Source organism: Calliphora vicina, chromosome 1 (assembly GCF_958450345.1).
Source record: "Calliphora vicina chromosome 1, idCalVici1.1, whole genome shotgun sequence".
Classification (NCBI taxonomy): domain Eukaryota; kingdom Metazoa; phylum Arthropoda; class Insecta; order Diptera; family Calliphoridae; genus Calliphora; species Calliphora vicina.
In genome coordinates this window covers 90,625,604-90,644,274 of record NC_088780.1, presented here as the reverse complement: position 1 = coordinate 90,644,274, position 18,671 = coordinate 90,625,604, and the positions used below count along the sequence as shown (strand labels likewise).

Below are 18,671 nucleotides of genomic sequence, written 5' to 3'. Positions count from 1 at the left end.
TAAATCGAATGATAAACACAATTATTTTGAACATCTTTGAACATCTTTGTCTAAAATGGTATTAAACATTTTGCGTATTGTTTACGCCAAAAACAACACTTAGCGATTTTCCTAATTTCCCTGCAATTCCTATTTTCCTCAATATATATAAATGCAGAATGCTATGTGTTACAGTATACTTCCAATTGTCATAAGTTCTAAATTAAACGTCAATAGTCATAAATACTTCTTTTTGTGAGAGATACAATTCTACCTCTAACCTGTTCAGTTCGCTATCCTAATCATATTGTTCCTTATGGTAAGAATCCACCTTTCAAATAATTTAATAAATAATTAGAAAATTCCTAATTCATTTGTTTTATTCCTTCCTTTTCGTTTCATATTGTTTTTTAAATTATTCTGAGTACAAAATCTAAACGATTTTGTTTCGGCTCAGAGAGTTTGAACATCTCTTCCAATTATCCAGCCTTTTCCCCCTTCACCCAGCTTCTCAGCTCAACACGTATTTATAAATGCGTCAATCATGCACTGCCTGACTTTAAATTAGCCACGCTCACTGACAATGATATCAAACTTTGGACAGATTCCCTTTATTGTGTAATTCCCCAAGATCACTTTATTAAGCAAAGATTCGGTAACGTTGATAGAGTTTGATGTAAAATACAATTTGTTATAAATAATTTAGAAATAGTGAATAATTAATTTAATAAATAATTAGTTACTCAATTTAAAACCCGAATTAATGAACGACATAAAAAAGTTCTTAATACGTTTATATTGTATTTTAATTCAGGATCATGTCCAACTAGCTCACATTTTTTTAAAGCATAGCTCCAAAACGGAAACTATTGGGCTTGCTAGTAAATTGTTTTGTAGATTGTTCGGGAGTTAATCTGATCAGAATATTTCTGTTGATAATTTAATGATGGACTTTGTTTTTGAATGTTTTTTAACTTTAACGTTTTTTTTTTGTTTTTCTTTAACAATAAAATATTAAAAAAACGGCATCAAAACTTCATTCTTTACTTTTTTAAAAAAAATTTTAATTATTCGAATAATTCGATTAATTTTAAACGTGTGATCGAATTATTCGAACAAGTTAAAATCTCTTATTCGAATTATTCGTTTTATTCGAACAAGAAAAAAATCTTTTTTTTTCAGAACCGAATCTATTATTCAGTACAATCTCCAACAAACCAAAACTTTTAAATTGTTATCGTTGGACAGATTTTAGGATTTTTATTGTCTTAAAAGAATCAAATAATTTTTAGTGTTTACTACTTTTTGAGGTTGTGTGTATATAGTTTTTGGTTCTAGGACCAATATTTCGATATGTTACTAACGGAATGACAGACGCAATATACCCCAAACCATTTTTGGTAAAAAAAAGTTTTGTTTAAAATAGAAATTGGTCGCGCTTTTTTGCTTATATCTCAGCCACTTTTTGTGTGAACATTTTCTCGATTTTCGGAAAGTTGATTTCAACAAACATGCGGATATGTCTATATCAACTACGGCATCTTTAATAATCTAGAATATTCGTTATGGGGTAGATAATGAAAAATGTGGATATTAGAAACGGAATGACAATCTTATATATACCACTCATGGTGAATGTATAAAAACAATCAAAAAATAATTTTGGTATTAAACTAGGCTCAATTATTTTCTGTGTTTTAAAGTCTACGTCCCACTGCTCCAGGCACTAGTTATTTTAACGTTCTTCAATATTCCTTTAACCCATATCATCCCAATGTTCGATTTTTCGAACAGTAAATTTAATGCTTTTTTCTCATTTTTTGTAAGACTAAGAACTATTTTTTTTAATAATTATATAGTGTAAGGGGTTGGCTACAAATATAAAAATAAAATTTCATGCCCACTCCAATCCTCCCTTTTATAATAGGGTGAAGAAGAAACATCAATTTTGGCATAATTTGAAAACTGAAAACCATGGCAGAATCAACCAGGTACAATTATTAGGGAGAGTTGTCAATATTTACCCCTACAACGTCAAATAAAGCATTTACTCTCATCACTTTTTATTTTGTTTTCGCGATTTTTTTCACGTTATATTAAAACCAACACATATTTATTTGGAACAATTTTAATTTAAATTAAATATTTCACGAAAAAAAGTATATACAGAAAAATTTGTTTAATAAAACCACAAATTAATTTATTTTTGTTTTAGACATTTCGTTTTGTTTTTTCTAATTTTCTTTTGTTTGACGTTATAGGGAATGAATAATTGAGAACATACTTTCCAATAATTGTACCTTGCTTGTTCTGCCATGCTGAAAACTATGTATAAAATTCAAAAAAATAAAAAAAGTGCGAATGTTGTTCAATTAAAAAATGATTCAACTATCAACAACAGCAAAACAATATTTTTGTTTTTCACTGGTATTTTTGTAATTTGACTTCAAAATGAAGTGTTCGATTTGTTGAACACTGGGCACTATATAGCACTTTTGTTTTTGTTCACAAGATGTTGCGTACTGCCATATTGTAACTAATTCACGAGTTTGAATTAACAGAAATAAAGTTATTATGTTATTATCTATTTTTTGATTATAAGGATTTATGTTCTCATTTTGTATCTTCAAACGAATTTTCGTTTGGAACGAAAAAATAAAAATATAAAATTTGTGGTACCAAGTTTGAAAATATCGTTTTTATGTCAACTTTCTGCCAAATAAATTAAATTATTTTTATTTATTTTCCAACAAATAAAATTTATTGAAAAAATTTTGAAATTTTTGATTGTTTTTTACATTTATTTGGAAAACAAATTTTTGTTGTTGTATTTTTTATGTATAAAAAGAAAAAACACATTCTCAAAAAAATGTTTTTTCTTTGAAAATTTAAAAATCTATGAAAAATGTATTGAAACGAAAAGAAATTCTCAACGTTTGAGTTTGATGTTTCAAGCGCTTGTGAACGTTTTGTTCTGTTTTATAAAATTCAGGCCCTAATTTTGTAAATCACGTCACAAAGTGATATTTATATGGAAAGCAAAAACAAAATTTCAAAAATTTGAAAAATTTGTTTTTGTTTTCTATACAAATTCTGAACAGAACGAACGCACCAAAATTCAAGCGTTGATTGCCTTTCATAATTTGAAAATTTTGTACATAAAACAAAAACAAATTTTAAAAATTTTTGAAATTTTGTTTTCCATATAAATATCACTTTGGTGACGTGATTTACAAAATTAGGGCCTCAATTTTATATACAGAAACGAAAAATACGTTTTGAAAAATATGAAAATTCAAAAATGACAAATTTATTCGAAAAAAACGTTTCGTTACGTATTACAAAATTATGGCATTACATATGATAATCGAGGAAACAAATCGCTACGCTCAGCAGCCGAATTCTAATTTTGTTTTAGACAAAACTATGTTACAACATAGCATTTGGCATTTGGTATTGTCTGCATATCACACTGTGCCTGCTGCTCGCGATTATTGGTCAAATCACCCTGCATTAAGCGTTGCTGCTTTGAAGTTATGTATGCCAAGAAATAAGTTCTTGGACATTAACAAATTTATTCACCTCAGCAACAACTTTAAATTAGACAAGAACGTCAAAATGGCAAAGATATTGTTCAAATCTCTCGAAATTATTGTGTTTATATTCATTTCATGTACGAGATAATCAACAAAAAGTTTATGCAATTCGAAATTTGGGAGGAAGATTTGTTTGTTGATGAGCAAATGGTACCATATTTTGGGCGACATTATTGCAAAATGTTTTTACGTGGTAAACCAATTCACTTCATCTATACACTATGGTGCCTCTGATCGACAAATAGATACTGCATACCCTATTCTGGATCGGCAGACAGCTACATCAAAGCAGTTGGCTTAGGAGCCAATGTAGTTCTTCGCTTGTTAGATAATATAGAATTTGCAGACAGGCATACAGTGTATTTTGACAACATTTTTACTTCATGCCTACTGAATGAAAGAGTGTTGTGTGCAACATGTACTGTGCGTTCAAAGATAATCTGGGGAGCTGTGCTTAAAACCGTAAAAAGTTTGGATCAAGATTTCCAGTTTGACAGCAAAAATAAAATTTAAATTTGCCGCTGGCAGAACAATAAAGATGTTACAGTGGCCACTAATTTTAATCTGCTCTAACCCACTGTAAAGAGATGGAAAAAAGGAAAAAATAGTGATGGTATAATAGAACACTTTCGCTTTGTAAATTATAACTAACCTCTACTATTGAAAAACTAAAACAAAGGAATTGGAAGAGTGGATTTGCATGACAATGCTGTACAAAATTATAGTGTTGCACTTCGATCAAAGAAGTGGTATTGGCCTTTGTTGATCTCTACTCTAAAATCTTCGTTGGTAAATGCTTGAAAACTGGACTGTTTCCGTCGTCGTTACCAAAACAAAATTAATAAATCTCAAAAAGAATTTCGAGTAGAACTTGCGGATTATTTAAAGGTGAAACAGCAATATATTAATTCAACAGAGACAGAGCTAGAGACTTACAAATATAGTCTTCCTATAACAAAAAGAAAGCATCTTATAGTTTAAATAGAGCAAAATAAGAAATAGAGATGTCATAAACTAAGCACTTTGTTATGCAAAAAGTGCAATATTGCGCTTCATAAACATTGTTTTGAAGCATTTCATGAAGGAAAATAATAAATATTTTTAGTCTAAATAAATGTCTTGTTCTATTTTTCTTTTCAAAAATAATATGAATTGATTTGAGTTTATAAAAAACGTGATTTTTCCTTATGCTTATGCTAAATAGTGCCCAATGTTCGATTAATCGAACATCATTTTTCTCAAAAACAAAAAATCTGAAAAAAATTTGGACTTCATATTCGTGTTTTCTAATCCCATGCAAGGGATTACGATGCAAGGGAATATTAGGGCATATGTGTTTGCTAATATTGGCCACATTATTGGTTCCACAAGATCTGATGTTAGTACCATACACATTATTTTTTAATATGGTTTCACTAGATTTTTTTTTTTTTTAATTCCATATAATTGTATAACTTATGCCAAAACATTACTGTCATCGCTAAAGTATTGCAATCCTTTATTCTATCGCAATTTAATATTTAAATTTGAATTTCTACAAATAAGTATAAAAAAAAGAAAATGACACTCAACATTTTTTATGTACAATGCAAATTGAAAATATCCACGAATTTATTATAAGCTAAAAAACGATAGCAAAAATATTCTATCAATACAAAACACTCCAAACAAAACAAAAATCAAATCAATTTCAGTTTTTACGACGTTTAATGTAAATTTGGCGTTTTTATGGATAAAAATAGGTTCGCATACAAAAATATGTATGTATAGTTATGTATTTGCTGATTGTACTTGTACAATGTACATAAAATTTAAACTTGGTTTATCCATTTGTATAGTAAATGTTTGTCTGCACTTGAACGGGATCCTAACTGACATTTGGTCATATGCTAAATTTAAAAGATAACCATATAAATGGATTGGTTCAAGAAATGTTATTTCCGCTCTTTTTTTTTAAGAGATAAAAAAAATATAGTTTTATTCCAAAAAAATAAAAAAAAAATACATTGCAATATTATAAAGTATTCAAATTTGCCTTTACCATCAAATTTGCAGTAGAATATTTAATTTTTCTTTCCGTTTTTGTTTTCTTAATTTAAAAATGTGTACACAGAGAAAACATATTTAGAGATGCAATGGGAAGGCATTCGTATTGCAGGCATCTGGTTTCAGCAGGATGGTATCACATGTCTCACACAACGTGCTGTAAATCAATTTACCATTGAAACATTTGGCGGAAGAATAATATCACGTCGTTCAAGTGATTTGACGCCACTACATTATTTTCCCTGTGTATATGCAAAGGCCCGGTTCTATGCAGATAAACCAGAAACGATCGAGCACTTGGAAGCGAATATTTGACGCGGTACTGCCAAAATATAGCCTGATTTACTGCGGAGGGTGTGTGAAAATTTAACCTTTAGCTTACGCCGTATAGATTGATCACGCTGGCCGAAATAATATTTAAACGCTAATGTCGTAAATTATCTAATTATAAAGCCTTTATAAAAACCACCATTTATAAAAGTAAATCTGGAGTTGACACATTAAAATCCAAACAAATTTTATCAAGTTTTAAATGAGACTGGTCATCTATTTATTGACAACATTAGAGAATTTTATTAGTTATATGTCTAAACGATGCACAGTGGTTTAGAAACATTTTTTTGGCAATAATTCGGTATCTCAGGATATTTTGGAGATATTGTTACGAAATTTCACATGATTGGAGCTGAGGTATTTTCGAGTTGAGTTACCTCGGGTCTCACATTTTTTATGAAAATATCCAAAAATCCATTTGTGATCCAAAGCTTAAAGTTAAAATATGAATAGTCCTTGATAAGATCTACAAAAACCAAGGTATCAGGTAACCATGGTATCTCTTTTAGTTGAAGAGGTATTTAGGTTTTTTATTTATTATATCCTTCACCATTAGTGGCAAGGGTATGTGTATAAAATAACAACAAGGTTTATGAGTTTAGAAGTCATTTAGTATATTGTATTTGTTAAACAAAATATAATTTTCTATTCAATAAAGAAAAATTTTACAATTCAGTTTTAAAAGCTCTTTTTGTGTGATTAATATTAATTTTGAGGTTAAGTTTATTAAGAAAAATTTAAATAACTTTTAAAGTAAAAAATATATTCGTAAATTCTAAATAGATATTTAATGCTGAGATTTCTACAAAAAATTTAAAAATAAATATTTAAAAATTGTTTAGTATTTTTCTAATAAAAATATTTTAAAAAATAAAAAAAATTAAATAAAATAGTATGTTTCAGAAGTAATTACTTATTAAAACATTTTCAATTTTTGCTCAGATAGAGGCAAATCTTACAATTTAGTTTGAAAAACTCTTTGGCGTATAATTAATATTAATTTCAGACTGAGTTGGAAAAATTACAATAACTTTTAAAGTAAAATACATATTCGTAAAATCTAAATTGATTTTTAGTGATGAGATTTCTAGATAAATTCAAAAAGAAAAATCTTTTAAAAATTTAAAAATTTTAATATTTAAAAATAAACGTGTATAAAAAACATTGAGTGACTATTTAATTCTGTTGTTGTACATTTTAAATAAATAAAGAGTTGTTACAATTTTCAAACTACTAAACGGCTTTTATTTGCAATCAAAAGTATCCGGTTTATTTAAAGGAAATAAACCAACGTTTTGAAAAGGTTAAAACGTTACAATGGTTTAAAAAAAAAAATTAAATAAAATAATGTGTTTTAGAAGTAATTACTTAATATTTTATTAAAATATTTAAAAAAATTAGAAATTTTTACACAGATACAGGCAAATTTTACAATTTAGTTTCAAAAACTCTTTGGCGAATGATTAATATTAATTTTGAGGTTGAGATGGAAAAATTGCAATAACTTTTAAATTAAAAATCTTATTCGTAAGAATCTGAATCGGTCAAGCCCGACCATATAATACCCTACACTAAGTAAAAGAGCAAAAACATTTTTCTTTTAAAATTTCAATAATTTATATTTTTGAGTGATTTTCGGTAGTGGGTCTTATATGGGAGCTATGACCAATTATGGACCGATCACCATGAAATTAGGCCGTCTAATTTATGTCTATATGAAAGTTAATTATGTTGAATTTTGTGTGTATACCAACATTTATAAGCGATTTATGCACGTTAAAGTGATTTTCGGAAGCGGGTCCATATGGGAGCTATGACTAATTATGGACCGATCGTAACAAAATTTGGTGACATGAATTTTGTGTATATGAAACTTATTTGGAGCGGAATTTGTGGAGATACATATATAAATTAAACATTTATGACCGATAAAGTCCAATTTCGGGAGGACATTTGTATGGGGGCTAGGTGAAATAATGGACCGATTTCAGCCAGGCTTTTTTTTGAGCCGAGAAAATAATATGTTCCAAATTTCATCGAAATATCTTCAAAATTGCGACCTGTACTCTGCGCACAAGGTTTACATGGACAGCCAGCCAGCCAGCCAGCCAACCAGACAGACGGACGGACGATCGGCTCAGAAAGTGATTCTAAGTCGATCGGTATACTTTAAGGTGGGTGTTAGACTAACATTTTTGGGCGTTACAAACATCTGCACAAACGCATTATACCCTCCCCACTATGGTGGTGTAGGGTATAAAAATGTGTTGTAAAAGATATTACTAAATATTTTATTTAAATTTCTAAAAAAATAGTAATTTTTACATAAACAGATACAAATTTTACCATTTAGTATCAATAGCTCTTTGGCGTATGATTAATATTAATTTTGATGTTAAGTTGAAAAAATTCCAATATCTTTTAAAGTAAAAAACATTAGTAAAATTTCAGTAGATGTTTAATGATAAATTTAAAAAGAAAAATCTTTTAAAAATTTCTAAAGTTTATTAAAAAAATTTTAAATATTTAAAATTTTTAAAGTTTTATATTAGTAGTTTCTACATTTTTCATTTGCTACCCCATAGTTGGCGAAGTCGATATAGCCATGTCCGTCTCTCCGTTTGTCTGTCTGTATGTTGAAATCAACTTTCCGTAGGCTCCAAATAACTTAAATATATGATTCATACAGCAATATATCGCGAATTTTACCAGCTCTGCCCACAAACGACTGAGATATATGGAGAAAACCGGGGCAACCTAGAGTTTTGGCTTATTTTTGTTCTATATCTGGATTACTAAGTCATTAATATAGACAATATGGATATATAATGATAGATATTTCAAAGTCCATTGAAACGATGTATTTAAGCTATAGTAAGGTGGACCTATAATGGGTCAAAATCGGAAAAAATATTTTTTAACTGGAATTTTTTTTTCATCAAGAATTATAAAAAAAAATTTTAAATAAATTTTCAAAAAAACTTTTTTAAAAAAAATTAAAAAACAATTTCGAAAAAAATTTTATAACAAAATTAAATTTTGTTTACCTAAAAAAATTTAAAAAAAAAATGATTTTAAAATAGAATTTGGTGAAGGGTATATAAAATTCGGAATATAGCTCTCTGGTTTTTTTTAAATTTTGTTCGATCTTTTTTGGTTTTTAAGATATGGCGTCTAAATTTCTAAATTTGTTTTCAAAAAATCAACTACAGTGAGCCTCAAAAGTGAGTACACCAAAAAATATTTGATTTTTTTTAGATAATGAAAATCCTAAAATTTATTCATCGATTAAAATTTTAATGTTTCGGTTTTTAAGGTAAATTGCATTGAAAAATATCAATCTTCAAGTCCTATGGTTTTATTTATCAATACCAAATATTGGTATAAAAAGTTTATATTTACTCTTCTGAACCTCCACCACCTTTGAAAAATTTTAACTTTTTTCACATATTGTATGCAAAGAAGGATACACATTTTACAATGCACTGTATGTAATTATATTATAGGGTTATATTAATTCCTAACTTTGAATTTTTTTTAATCTTTGTATGAATGCTATAGTTTTGTATAACATGAATTTTAAATGATGCTCTTACATTTTGATTTACATTTTTTTTTTCATTTTTATTCTTGTGCATTTACATTTATCTTCTTTATCTTATTGAATATTTTTACAATTGCAGATATTCACCGCTTACCCCACCGACTACAAATTGGTTTCCTGTTCGAGGTGTTACCATCGCCGAGGGCTCGTCGCACTGCAATCAATTCATCTGCAATGTTGAATTGAAAAACCTAAATGTACATTCATCTGGTTCATATCGTTGTGAAGTTTCCGGTGATGCACCTGAATTCAAATTAATCGATAAAACAGCAAATATGACAGTAGGCGGTAAGTTTTAGTGGTTGGTTTTTATTTTTCTATTCGTCTAAATACATGCATGCTTATTAGGGGTGGGCCGATTAGTAAGGGCAAAAATTTGTCGATATTGTTTGATAACAATCATAATTTTTATTATTACACAGAGAATAGAGATTCGTGTTAGCAACCGAATTTGTTGCCAATCGAATGATTCGGTTGTACACATAGAATTTTTCGATTCTATCAACAGATAGACAGTTGACAAAGAAGAATTTCGATTAAAGCAAAAAAACTTTTGTTACCCCTTTTAAAATTCTAGCCACAACTGTAAAATTCGGTCACAAAGGTAGAATCATTCGATTGGCAACAAATTCGGTTGCTATCACGAATCTGTTTTCTCTGTGTACTTATATTAGGGAGGCTCTTATTTTGTAAATTCCTCTCTATCAATTCTTCTCTGTCATCTAAAAACCAAATGATATTAAGCAAAATCAGATAATATTACACATCTTATTTGAAATTTCGCAAATCTAAAATTTTAGATTTAAAACATTTTTTTGAACAAAATTTAAAAAATAAAATAATCGCTTTCGATTCTAATAGTTGGCTAATGAGGATAAAAAATGTATACCAGCACACAGTAAATTTAAATTCAAGTACCGGAAATTTAATTGGAATTCAACTTGAATATCAGTCAAGTTTGAACTTATTTTAAAATTTTTCTTTTTATCAAACAAATATATATGTATATAAATATTAATCAAATTGATTTGTCAAATAATGCAATATATTCATCTAGCGCTCACAAATAGTCGAAAATGAAGAGATTCCGGGATAAATATTAATAAACAGGCTTTAAGGAACGAATATATGAAGTTAAAATCAGTTTTTCAATTTATTTGTACCTATGTATCTTAAATTATGATCAAATATATTTATATAAATTATTTTACATTCGTTATTAACTGACCTTTTGTTTGTTATAATTTAAAACTTTTAAATTTATCTTAAAAAATAAAAATAATAACAGATTAAAGCTTGAATTCAATCACTTTTTCGACTTGAATTATACATTAATTAAAAGATTGAATTAAACTTTATTTCAAAGCTTGAATTCAATTATTATTCCCACTTGAATTTCATTCTAATTAAAGATTGGAAGTCAACTGTATTAACACTGTAATGTTCGACTTGAATTCAGGTTTCATTTTCACTGGAGAATGCTATTGAAATCAAGTGTAATACAAATGTATTTCAACCCTTGAAGTTTGAATGTGTGACTGGAATTCGTTCTGTTTTACACATGAATTCCAGCAAAAATGCTTATTGGGAACTCTTTAAGTTATATCAGGAATTACATCCCAATAAACATTTCTGCTGGAATTCAAGTGTAAAACAGAATGAATTCCAGTCATACATTCAAACTTCATGGGTTGAAATACACTTGGGTTACACTTTATTTCAATAGCATTGTCCAGTGAAAAGGAAATTTGAATTCAAGTCAAACATTATAGTGTTAATACAGTTGAATTCCAGCCTTGAATTACATTGAAATACAAATCGAAAAAATACTTGAATTTTAGCTTTGAAATATAGTTTAATTCAACCCTTGAATTATAGTTCAATACAAATCGAACAATGCAACAATTTTTTTTTAGCCTAATTTTTATTTTGTTCACCATTTTAATATGAACTTACTTTAACTTTTTATATAAAACACTGATTATTTATACTGAATTCTTGCATTTTAGTTATAATTTAGTGCAATTTCTAAAAGTATTAAACATAGGGTATCATAGAGACGAGACGTAATTGTCAAAAACCTAAGTCTGTTGTCAAAAACCTATCTCAGGCAACAACAAAATACATGCTAGTCAATGTATTTTGTTTTTGTATCAGACATATGATTTGTTGTTTTTTTGTTTGACAAATCGGAGTGTCTCGTCTCTATGTATAATTCTCTATGGTATTAAACAAAGTATACCAAGTAGTCCGACTCTAAATTTTTTAAAATTACTCTCTCACATATACGGGTACCGAGTGAGTTCAGAGAAATGTTAACCAATGAAATGTCTTGAAATTTTAACTTGAAATTTTTGCACACTTTCATTGTTAAAACGTTTGTATTTTGCACAAATCAAGAAAAAATATTTTTGGAATTTCTGACATGTAATTTTTTGTTATTGTAGAATTTAAATTATAGGACGAGTTCCATTTTTTGGTATTGAAAATTCATACAAATTAAAATTTAAAACATTTTTATAGAACTCTGTTGCCTGGAGAAAATTTTAAAGTTACCAACACATGTGTAATTTTGTTACTAACACATGTATAGATTTTTTTTACCTTTTTTTCCATGTTCAGGACCATAGGTAGCAAACCGTTCAAAATTCATGGCAATAATCCACAACAAAAATTTACCAAAAATCTCGATAAACAACTTTCTAGAACATACGAACTTCCTAGGAATGATTCTTAACACAATTTAGGTAGCGCTAAAGTAGCAGCAAAAGTGAAAAATTTCCCGAAATTTTTTTCAATTTTATTTGTTTTTTCTATTACAAAAATAATAAAACAAATATTCGTATTATGTTTATAATGTTGATGGTTCTGGACTTGCAAATCGCACTCTCTTAAGTTGTGGATCCAAATAGTTATGGTGTCCACAGGCACGTTGTACAGTGGTATAGAAAAAAAGAGGGAAATAAATCTGTAACTTCTAAGCTTATTACAATAGTTTAAGGGCGAAAATAATAGTTTGAACTTACTATATTTTATTTTTTTAATTTAACTGCTCTCAATTAGCGTGTAGTATGAAATGAATTTGACTCTGATTGTTTTTTTGCTATTATCAATTTGTTTATTGAAACCGAATATATATTTTCTTTTTATTTTTTAGTTTTTGTATACATATATTTACAGAATATATCGTACCCTCAATAAAACAATAGTGTATAAGAAATTCTATTTCGACAAACTGTGTCAAAAGATCATTTGAAATATTACTTTTGTTCCAGATGTCTACTAACACATCAATTTTAAACTCAATTATTTCGAAATTATAATAAAACAAGTAAGAAAGTATGGTCGGTCAAGCCCGACCATATAATACCCTACACCAAGTAAATGAGTAAAAATATTTTTCTTTTAAAATATCAATAATTTATATTTTTGAGTGATTTTTCGGAGGGGCCTTATATGGGAGCTATGATCAATTATGGACCGATCACCATAAAATTAGGTCGTGTGATTTATGTCTATATGAAAGTTATTTATGTTGAATTTTGTGTGTATACCAACATTTTTAAGTGATTTATGCACGTTAAAGTGATTTTCGGAAGCGGGTCTATATGGGAGCTATGACTAATTATGGACCGATCGTAACAAAATTTGGTGACATGAATTTTGTATATATAAAAGTTATTTGGAGCGAAATTTGTGTAGATACATAGATAAATTAAACATTTATGACCGATAAAGTCCAATTTCGAGGGGACATTTGTATGGGGGCTAGGTGAAATAATAGACCGATTTCAGCCAGTTTCAATAGGCTTGGTCCTTGGGCTGAAAAAGTAATATGTACCAAATTTGATCGAAATATCTTCAAAATTGCGACCTGTACTCTGCGCACAAGGTTTACATGGACAGCCAGCCAACCAACCAGACGGACGGACGGACATCGTTTAATCGACTCAGAAAGTGATTCTAAGTCGATCGGTATACTTTAAGGTGGGTGTTAGACTAATATTTTTGGGCGTTACAAACATCTGCACAAACGCATAATACCCTCCCCACTATGGTGGTGTAGGGTATAAAAATGATACACTATTGTTTTATTAAGGGGACGATATGCTTTACTATAAGAGAAAAATCTGTCACGTACGATATTATATTTTATTATAAAATCATCCAGAGATTATTTTTATTTAAATATGAGGAAAAATATTTGGTTTAGTGTAAGAAATTAAAAGAAAACATACTCTCAAGATTCGAAAATTTCCGCATTTTTCAACATTTTGGACAACAATGTTTCGAAAGAACTTATTATTTTTTTTAATATAGTACTCTTTGAATGGAACATAAAGACCAAATTATTTTTTAGATACTCTTATTTTTATAAAATCTATTCCAGTCTATAGGCGTACAAATGTCACGTACGATGACATGGAATATATGGGCAATTCTTGGTTCATATAAATTTGATTCCGTCCATATGTTGAAGTCAAGATACAGTCTAAAAGGAAGGACTTAGGAGGATTCTTTGTATTCAGAAATGTTAGGTATTGAAATTTCAGAGCAAAATGTCCTTCATTGGAAAACAATTAAGACACGACAATCGAGGAGACCTAGATACAATTTTGCACAAATAGTTGTTGCAAATAGCAGTGTCCAAATATAAACCTTTTTTTTGCGGATTTTTGACTTGAAGATTTGAAATTTAATTAAGTTCAATCTACGAATATTGTTTTTGGTCCTTGATAGCATCTACAATTCAAAATGTGCAAAATAAGAGCCACCTTAATGCACCCTAATAAGTATGAGAATATACTGGTATTAGCATCAGTGTGAAGTAAGTAAATAAAAATCTTTACACACATTTACCTGAACACCCACACCTGTACACACAATAGATTTATTATGGTGTATTGTTTTAATACTATTTTGTTTAACAATGACAAGAGTTCGATCAATACAACTCTATATAAACGCAGGCACACATACAATTACTGCTGTGATATTTGGGCATTTGAAACCAAATGGCAAACACTACTTTTAACCCTGAGGAATTTAGCCTCAATGCACAAACAAAGAGAAGAGAATTCAATAATATTTGAAACTAAAATGAATTTACATGAAATTTGACACATTTGCTCAGTTATGCAACAAGATTTGTTTCGGTTGCTACTTCACCTTTTGTCATCATTACTAACTTTAAATTTCAAAATTAAACACTTCGATACGAAATGATTTTCCTAAATGGAATAATTAGTTTCAAAAGCTTTTGTAGAAGCACATACAATGTTTTGATTAAAGTCAATATGTACATATGTAAGTACTTGAGTTTTGATTCAATGTTAGAATTCAAAAAGTTCAAAGGATAATTAAGTTTGTTTTTGAAATCACATACAAATTTATATAATTCTTTTGCAGTATTGGTCTGTATTAATGTTTTAAGATTCGTGAGCATCAACAACACAATATTGAATCTTAAACGATTTAACTATTGTCGTTCTTCTTTTCGTTTAAACGATAGGGCTTAAACGAGAGGATCCGGAAATACGAAATCCATCTTCTATGTTGGTATTTAAAACTAAATGAATAATGAAAACTTAAAAAGTTTTGTAAATAAAGAATATAGAATTCAATTTAATAATATGACCATTATGCTAAGAATATTCCAACGCTCTTCTGTTAATGCTCATCTCATCTGCATAAGTCTTTATATTCGAAGCGTATTTACTGCGTTGGTATCAGGATGGGACAGTCAGATGGTACATTATTTGCAGCATATAATCCTATATTCATATCGGGTAATACAGATTGTCTGAGTTTGTAAGTAGCGACCCATTACAAATGAAATGAAACTGCATTTTTCTCTGTACCCCAGGACGGATTGTAAACTTCACCACAATCTCTTCTTTAAAATTACCATTCAGAATTTTGCGGTGTCAGTACTAATTATCAGGATATTATTGAAACAGATTGGCCTTTCTTCTCCGCAATAATAAAAATCTTCGAAGCTCAGTTATTTTACATGGGTTGCTCGTAGTTTATGAGTACTCTGTTAGACCTTTACACTCATTGCGATGAACATAACTGCCAGAATATATGGGTCCAAAATCATCAAATAATCGTTAAATCGTCAAAGTGAGTTTTTAAAATCGCCAAACGTTTAAACTGTAAGATATAATGAAAGTTGATTATCTTCGCTTTATAAGCGAAAGAATCCTGATATGGGTTTCATCAATTCCTTTTCTAGTGAAACGGTACTCGAAGGAACTCTGAAATGTTTCTATACAACATTCGGTTTCTCTAAATTCGACTGTTCTTTGCTATTCGCGATTGAGGAACTGGCCATAAACTTCATTTTTTATCAAGAAGTTTTAATATTCAAAATGCGAAATCTTTTCAAACTTTTAGCTTTTATTTTGAAACATTTCTACAATATAAATTTATTGAAATTATTGGCTATTGTTAGCTATGACCATTTCCGATCTTTCTGGAAACATATACAGAGGAAAATGATTCGTGACAGCAACCGAATTTGTTGCCAATCGAATGATATATGAATTTTTCGAATGCACATATAGAATTTTTCGGTTCTATCAACAAATAGTCAGTTGACAAAGAAGAATTTCGGTTAAAGCAACCAAACCTTTGTTACCCCTTCTAAAATTTTGTAGCCAGAACTGTAAAATTCAGTCACAAACATTGGATTGGATTTGATTCCGACCCAAAAGAACTGAGGCAAAGAACTAATCAAGCCAATTTCGGATTCCCCCTTTCAAAGTGCAAAACCACATCTTTCTAAATACTTTTTAACAGGTATTTCAACATGTGACCAAGCGTTGTCATGATGGAATATTACGGTTTCTTGTCTTTAGGTACAGGTTAGATACAGGTTCACTGTGTTGATCTGGGCACATTTCAGCAGCTCATAATAGATAGGACCCTTTTGCTTCCACTAAATACAAAAATTACTCTAGTTGATTCGGTTGGTTGGCCAGGATTCACATACGATTTCTTACGCTTCGGGTTAGCAAGTAACATTTCAGTGCAAAAATGATTTTCCTTTATAGCGTTCAAGCAGCATTTCGGATATGCAAAATTGTATTTCAAAGTCTCACTGCTTCAATTCGTAATTTTAAAAAAAAAAAAAAAAAAGAGAAGTAACACTCTGGCAAGTGATATGCCTATAGTGCAGGTTGCAGCGCCTCTGGTGGTGAGATGGTGCATTAGTCAAGCCAACAACCTTTATTTAATTATTTTACTTCGGTGGCTTTTTAGTGTTATACCACCGAAGGAGGGCGCTGTGATAAATATTAGTTACTAGTAAACTAATAATTATTATAAACTGATGTTGTTGATTGACAGCGGCTGGGAATCGAACCCAGGCCACAAATACCATATCATGCTTAATGATCAAACGCGCTAACCAATTAAGCCACAGCACAGCCTTAATTCAATTCGTATGGTACCCAATTTCCCTGATTTTGGATGAATCCTGCTGCTTCAGTAGTTCCCAATGATTTTGCAAGCTCTTGTTGAGTTTTACAAAAATCTGCATGCAGTAATACCTACAATTCTTGGTCTGCAAACGTTTTTGTCTTCCGTGTCAAAATTAACATTTCTACAAACCATATGTCCATATGTCGCACGTTGAAACTGATATGACAGCATAAGCTTCAGTCAGCCTTACCGATCGGTGTACTTCAGCGGCACTTTTTTCAAATTAAAGAAGTAAAGCAGAACTTCACGTATATGACGACTCTTTGGTACAAAATTCGACATTTTCAAAGCCAAAAAAAACGTTGTTGTATATTGATTCTACATTTTTACAGATGCTAGGGTACATAGAATGCGTGGTGTGGATATTCAGCTTTAACCTACAAAACAGAATTGATATATTCATGGAGCCTATAATAGTATCACCAGGTTAGAAGAGATCTTATAATCATTGTCTATCTATAACATCAAATTTGAGACCCCATCTCTTCCCAATCTTCGAAGGCAAGGTTATAGTAAATATAGCCTTAACCGGTTTACAGACTGATTATACCCTACACTATTATATTGGAGAGGGTATATTGGGTTAGTGCTGTTGTTTGTAACGTCCAAAAATGTTAGTCTAACACCCACCTTAAAGTATACCCATAGACTCACTTTCTCATAAATCACACGACCCAATTTCATGGTGATCAGTACATAATTGGTCATAGCTCCCATATAAGGCCCGCTTCCGAAAATTTTGTTGCTTATTTACTTAGTGTAGGCTATTATAAGGTCGGACTTGACCGACCATACTATCTTACTTATTTTTATTTAAAATCATGAACAGATTAATCCTCGGACTTGATAACGTCTTCTCCAAAGCAATAAGTGCAGTCATAGGGACTTGACTCAGAGAGAGATAGAGCGTTTTATTTAAAATTCCAAATGATTTTTTTACTAACATTTCATTGATATTTAATATCCATACTGATGAGGCGACAATATTTCAGTGTATTCTTTTGTTAATTTCAGAATAGAAATATTTATTGATGTAAAAATCCTATGCAATAAAAATCCCAATTGCCAGTATGAATTCCACGATAAATAGTTTGAAATTTTTTCCATTGACTCCACACTCAATATATGTAGTTCCAATTTGATTAACAGGCTTTCCTGTGTTTTTCTAATTCAATATATTTCAGTACTCTCCAGTAGTGTATCTGAACATTTGATTTGCTATGAAATGTACTTCTACTGTCTAATGGCCAATTGAACAGAAAAGGATAGTATATCAAATGTAACTCGCCGATGCTTGCCCTTCCTCTTTCGTGTCATACAGTTTTCCTGTAGCTATAATTAAATGGTATTTATGAATCAGGACACCTTTAAAATTTACCTATTCCCACGAACTTTATATTTTCGTTTAAATAAAGCTTCAGCTTTTTAAATATATTATTTAAAATTAAATACAAATTATACGAAACAAACTTTTCAAAAAGAAAATCTACTTATTAAAACAAATTAAAAGAAATCAACAATTAATAACAACTTTTAATAAATATCCTCAAGTCACAAAGTTCAATCAACTTTAAAAATTTTCCACGATTCCATGTTGATTAACCACTTCTCTATTCACAGTTCTT

At 29.6% G+C, this 18,671-nt stretch overlaps 1 protein-coding gene across 1 annotated transcript in view; it reads left to right on the top strand.

Annotated features, from left to right (window-relative positions):
* Positions 1-18,671, top strand: part of beat-Vc (beaten path Vc) — a 114,463-nt gene that overhangs the window by 29,933 nt on the left and 65,859 nt on the right. Inside the window, exon 3 of the mRNA XM_065501125.1 lies at positions 9,638-9,846. Coding sequence (XP_065357197.1) covers positions 9,638-9,846 — 209 coding nt within the window. The remainder of the gene's footprint in view (positions 1-9,637; positions 9,847-18,671) is intronic.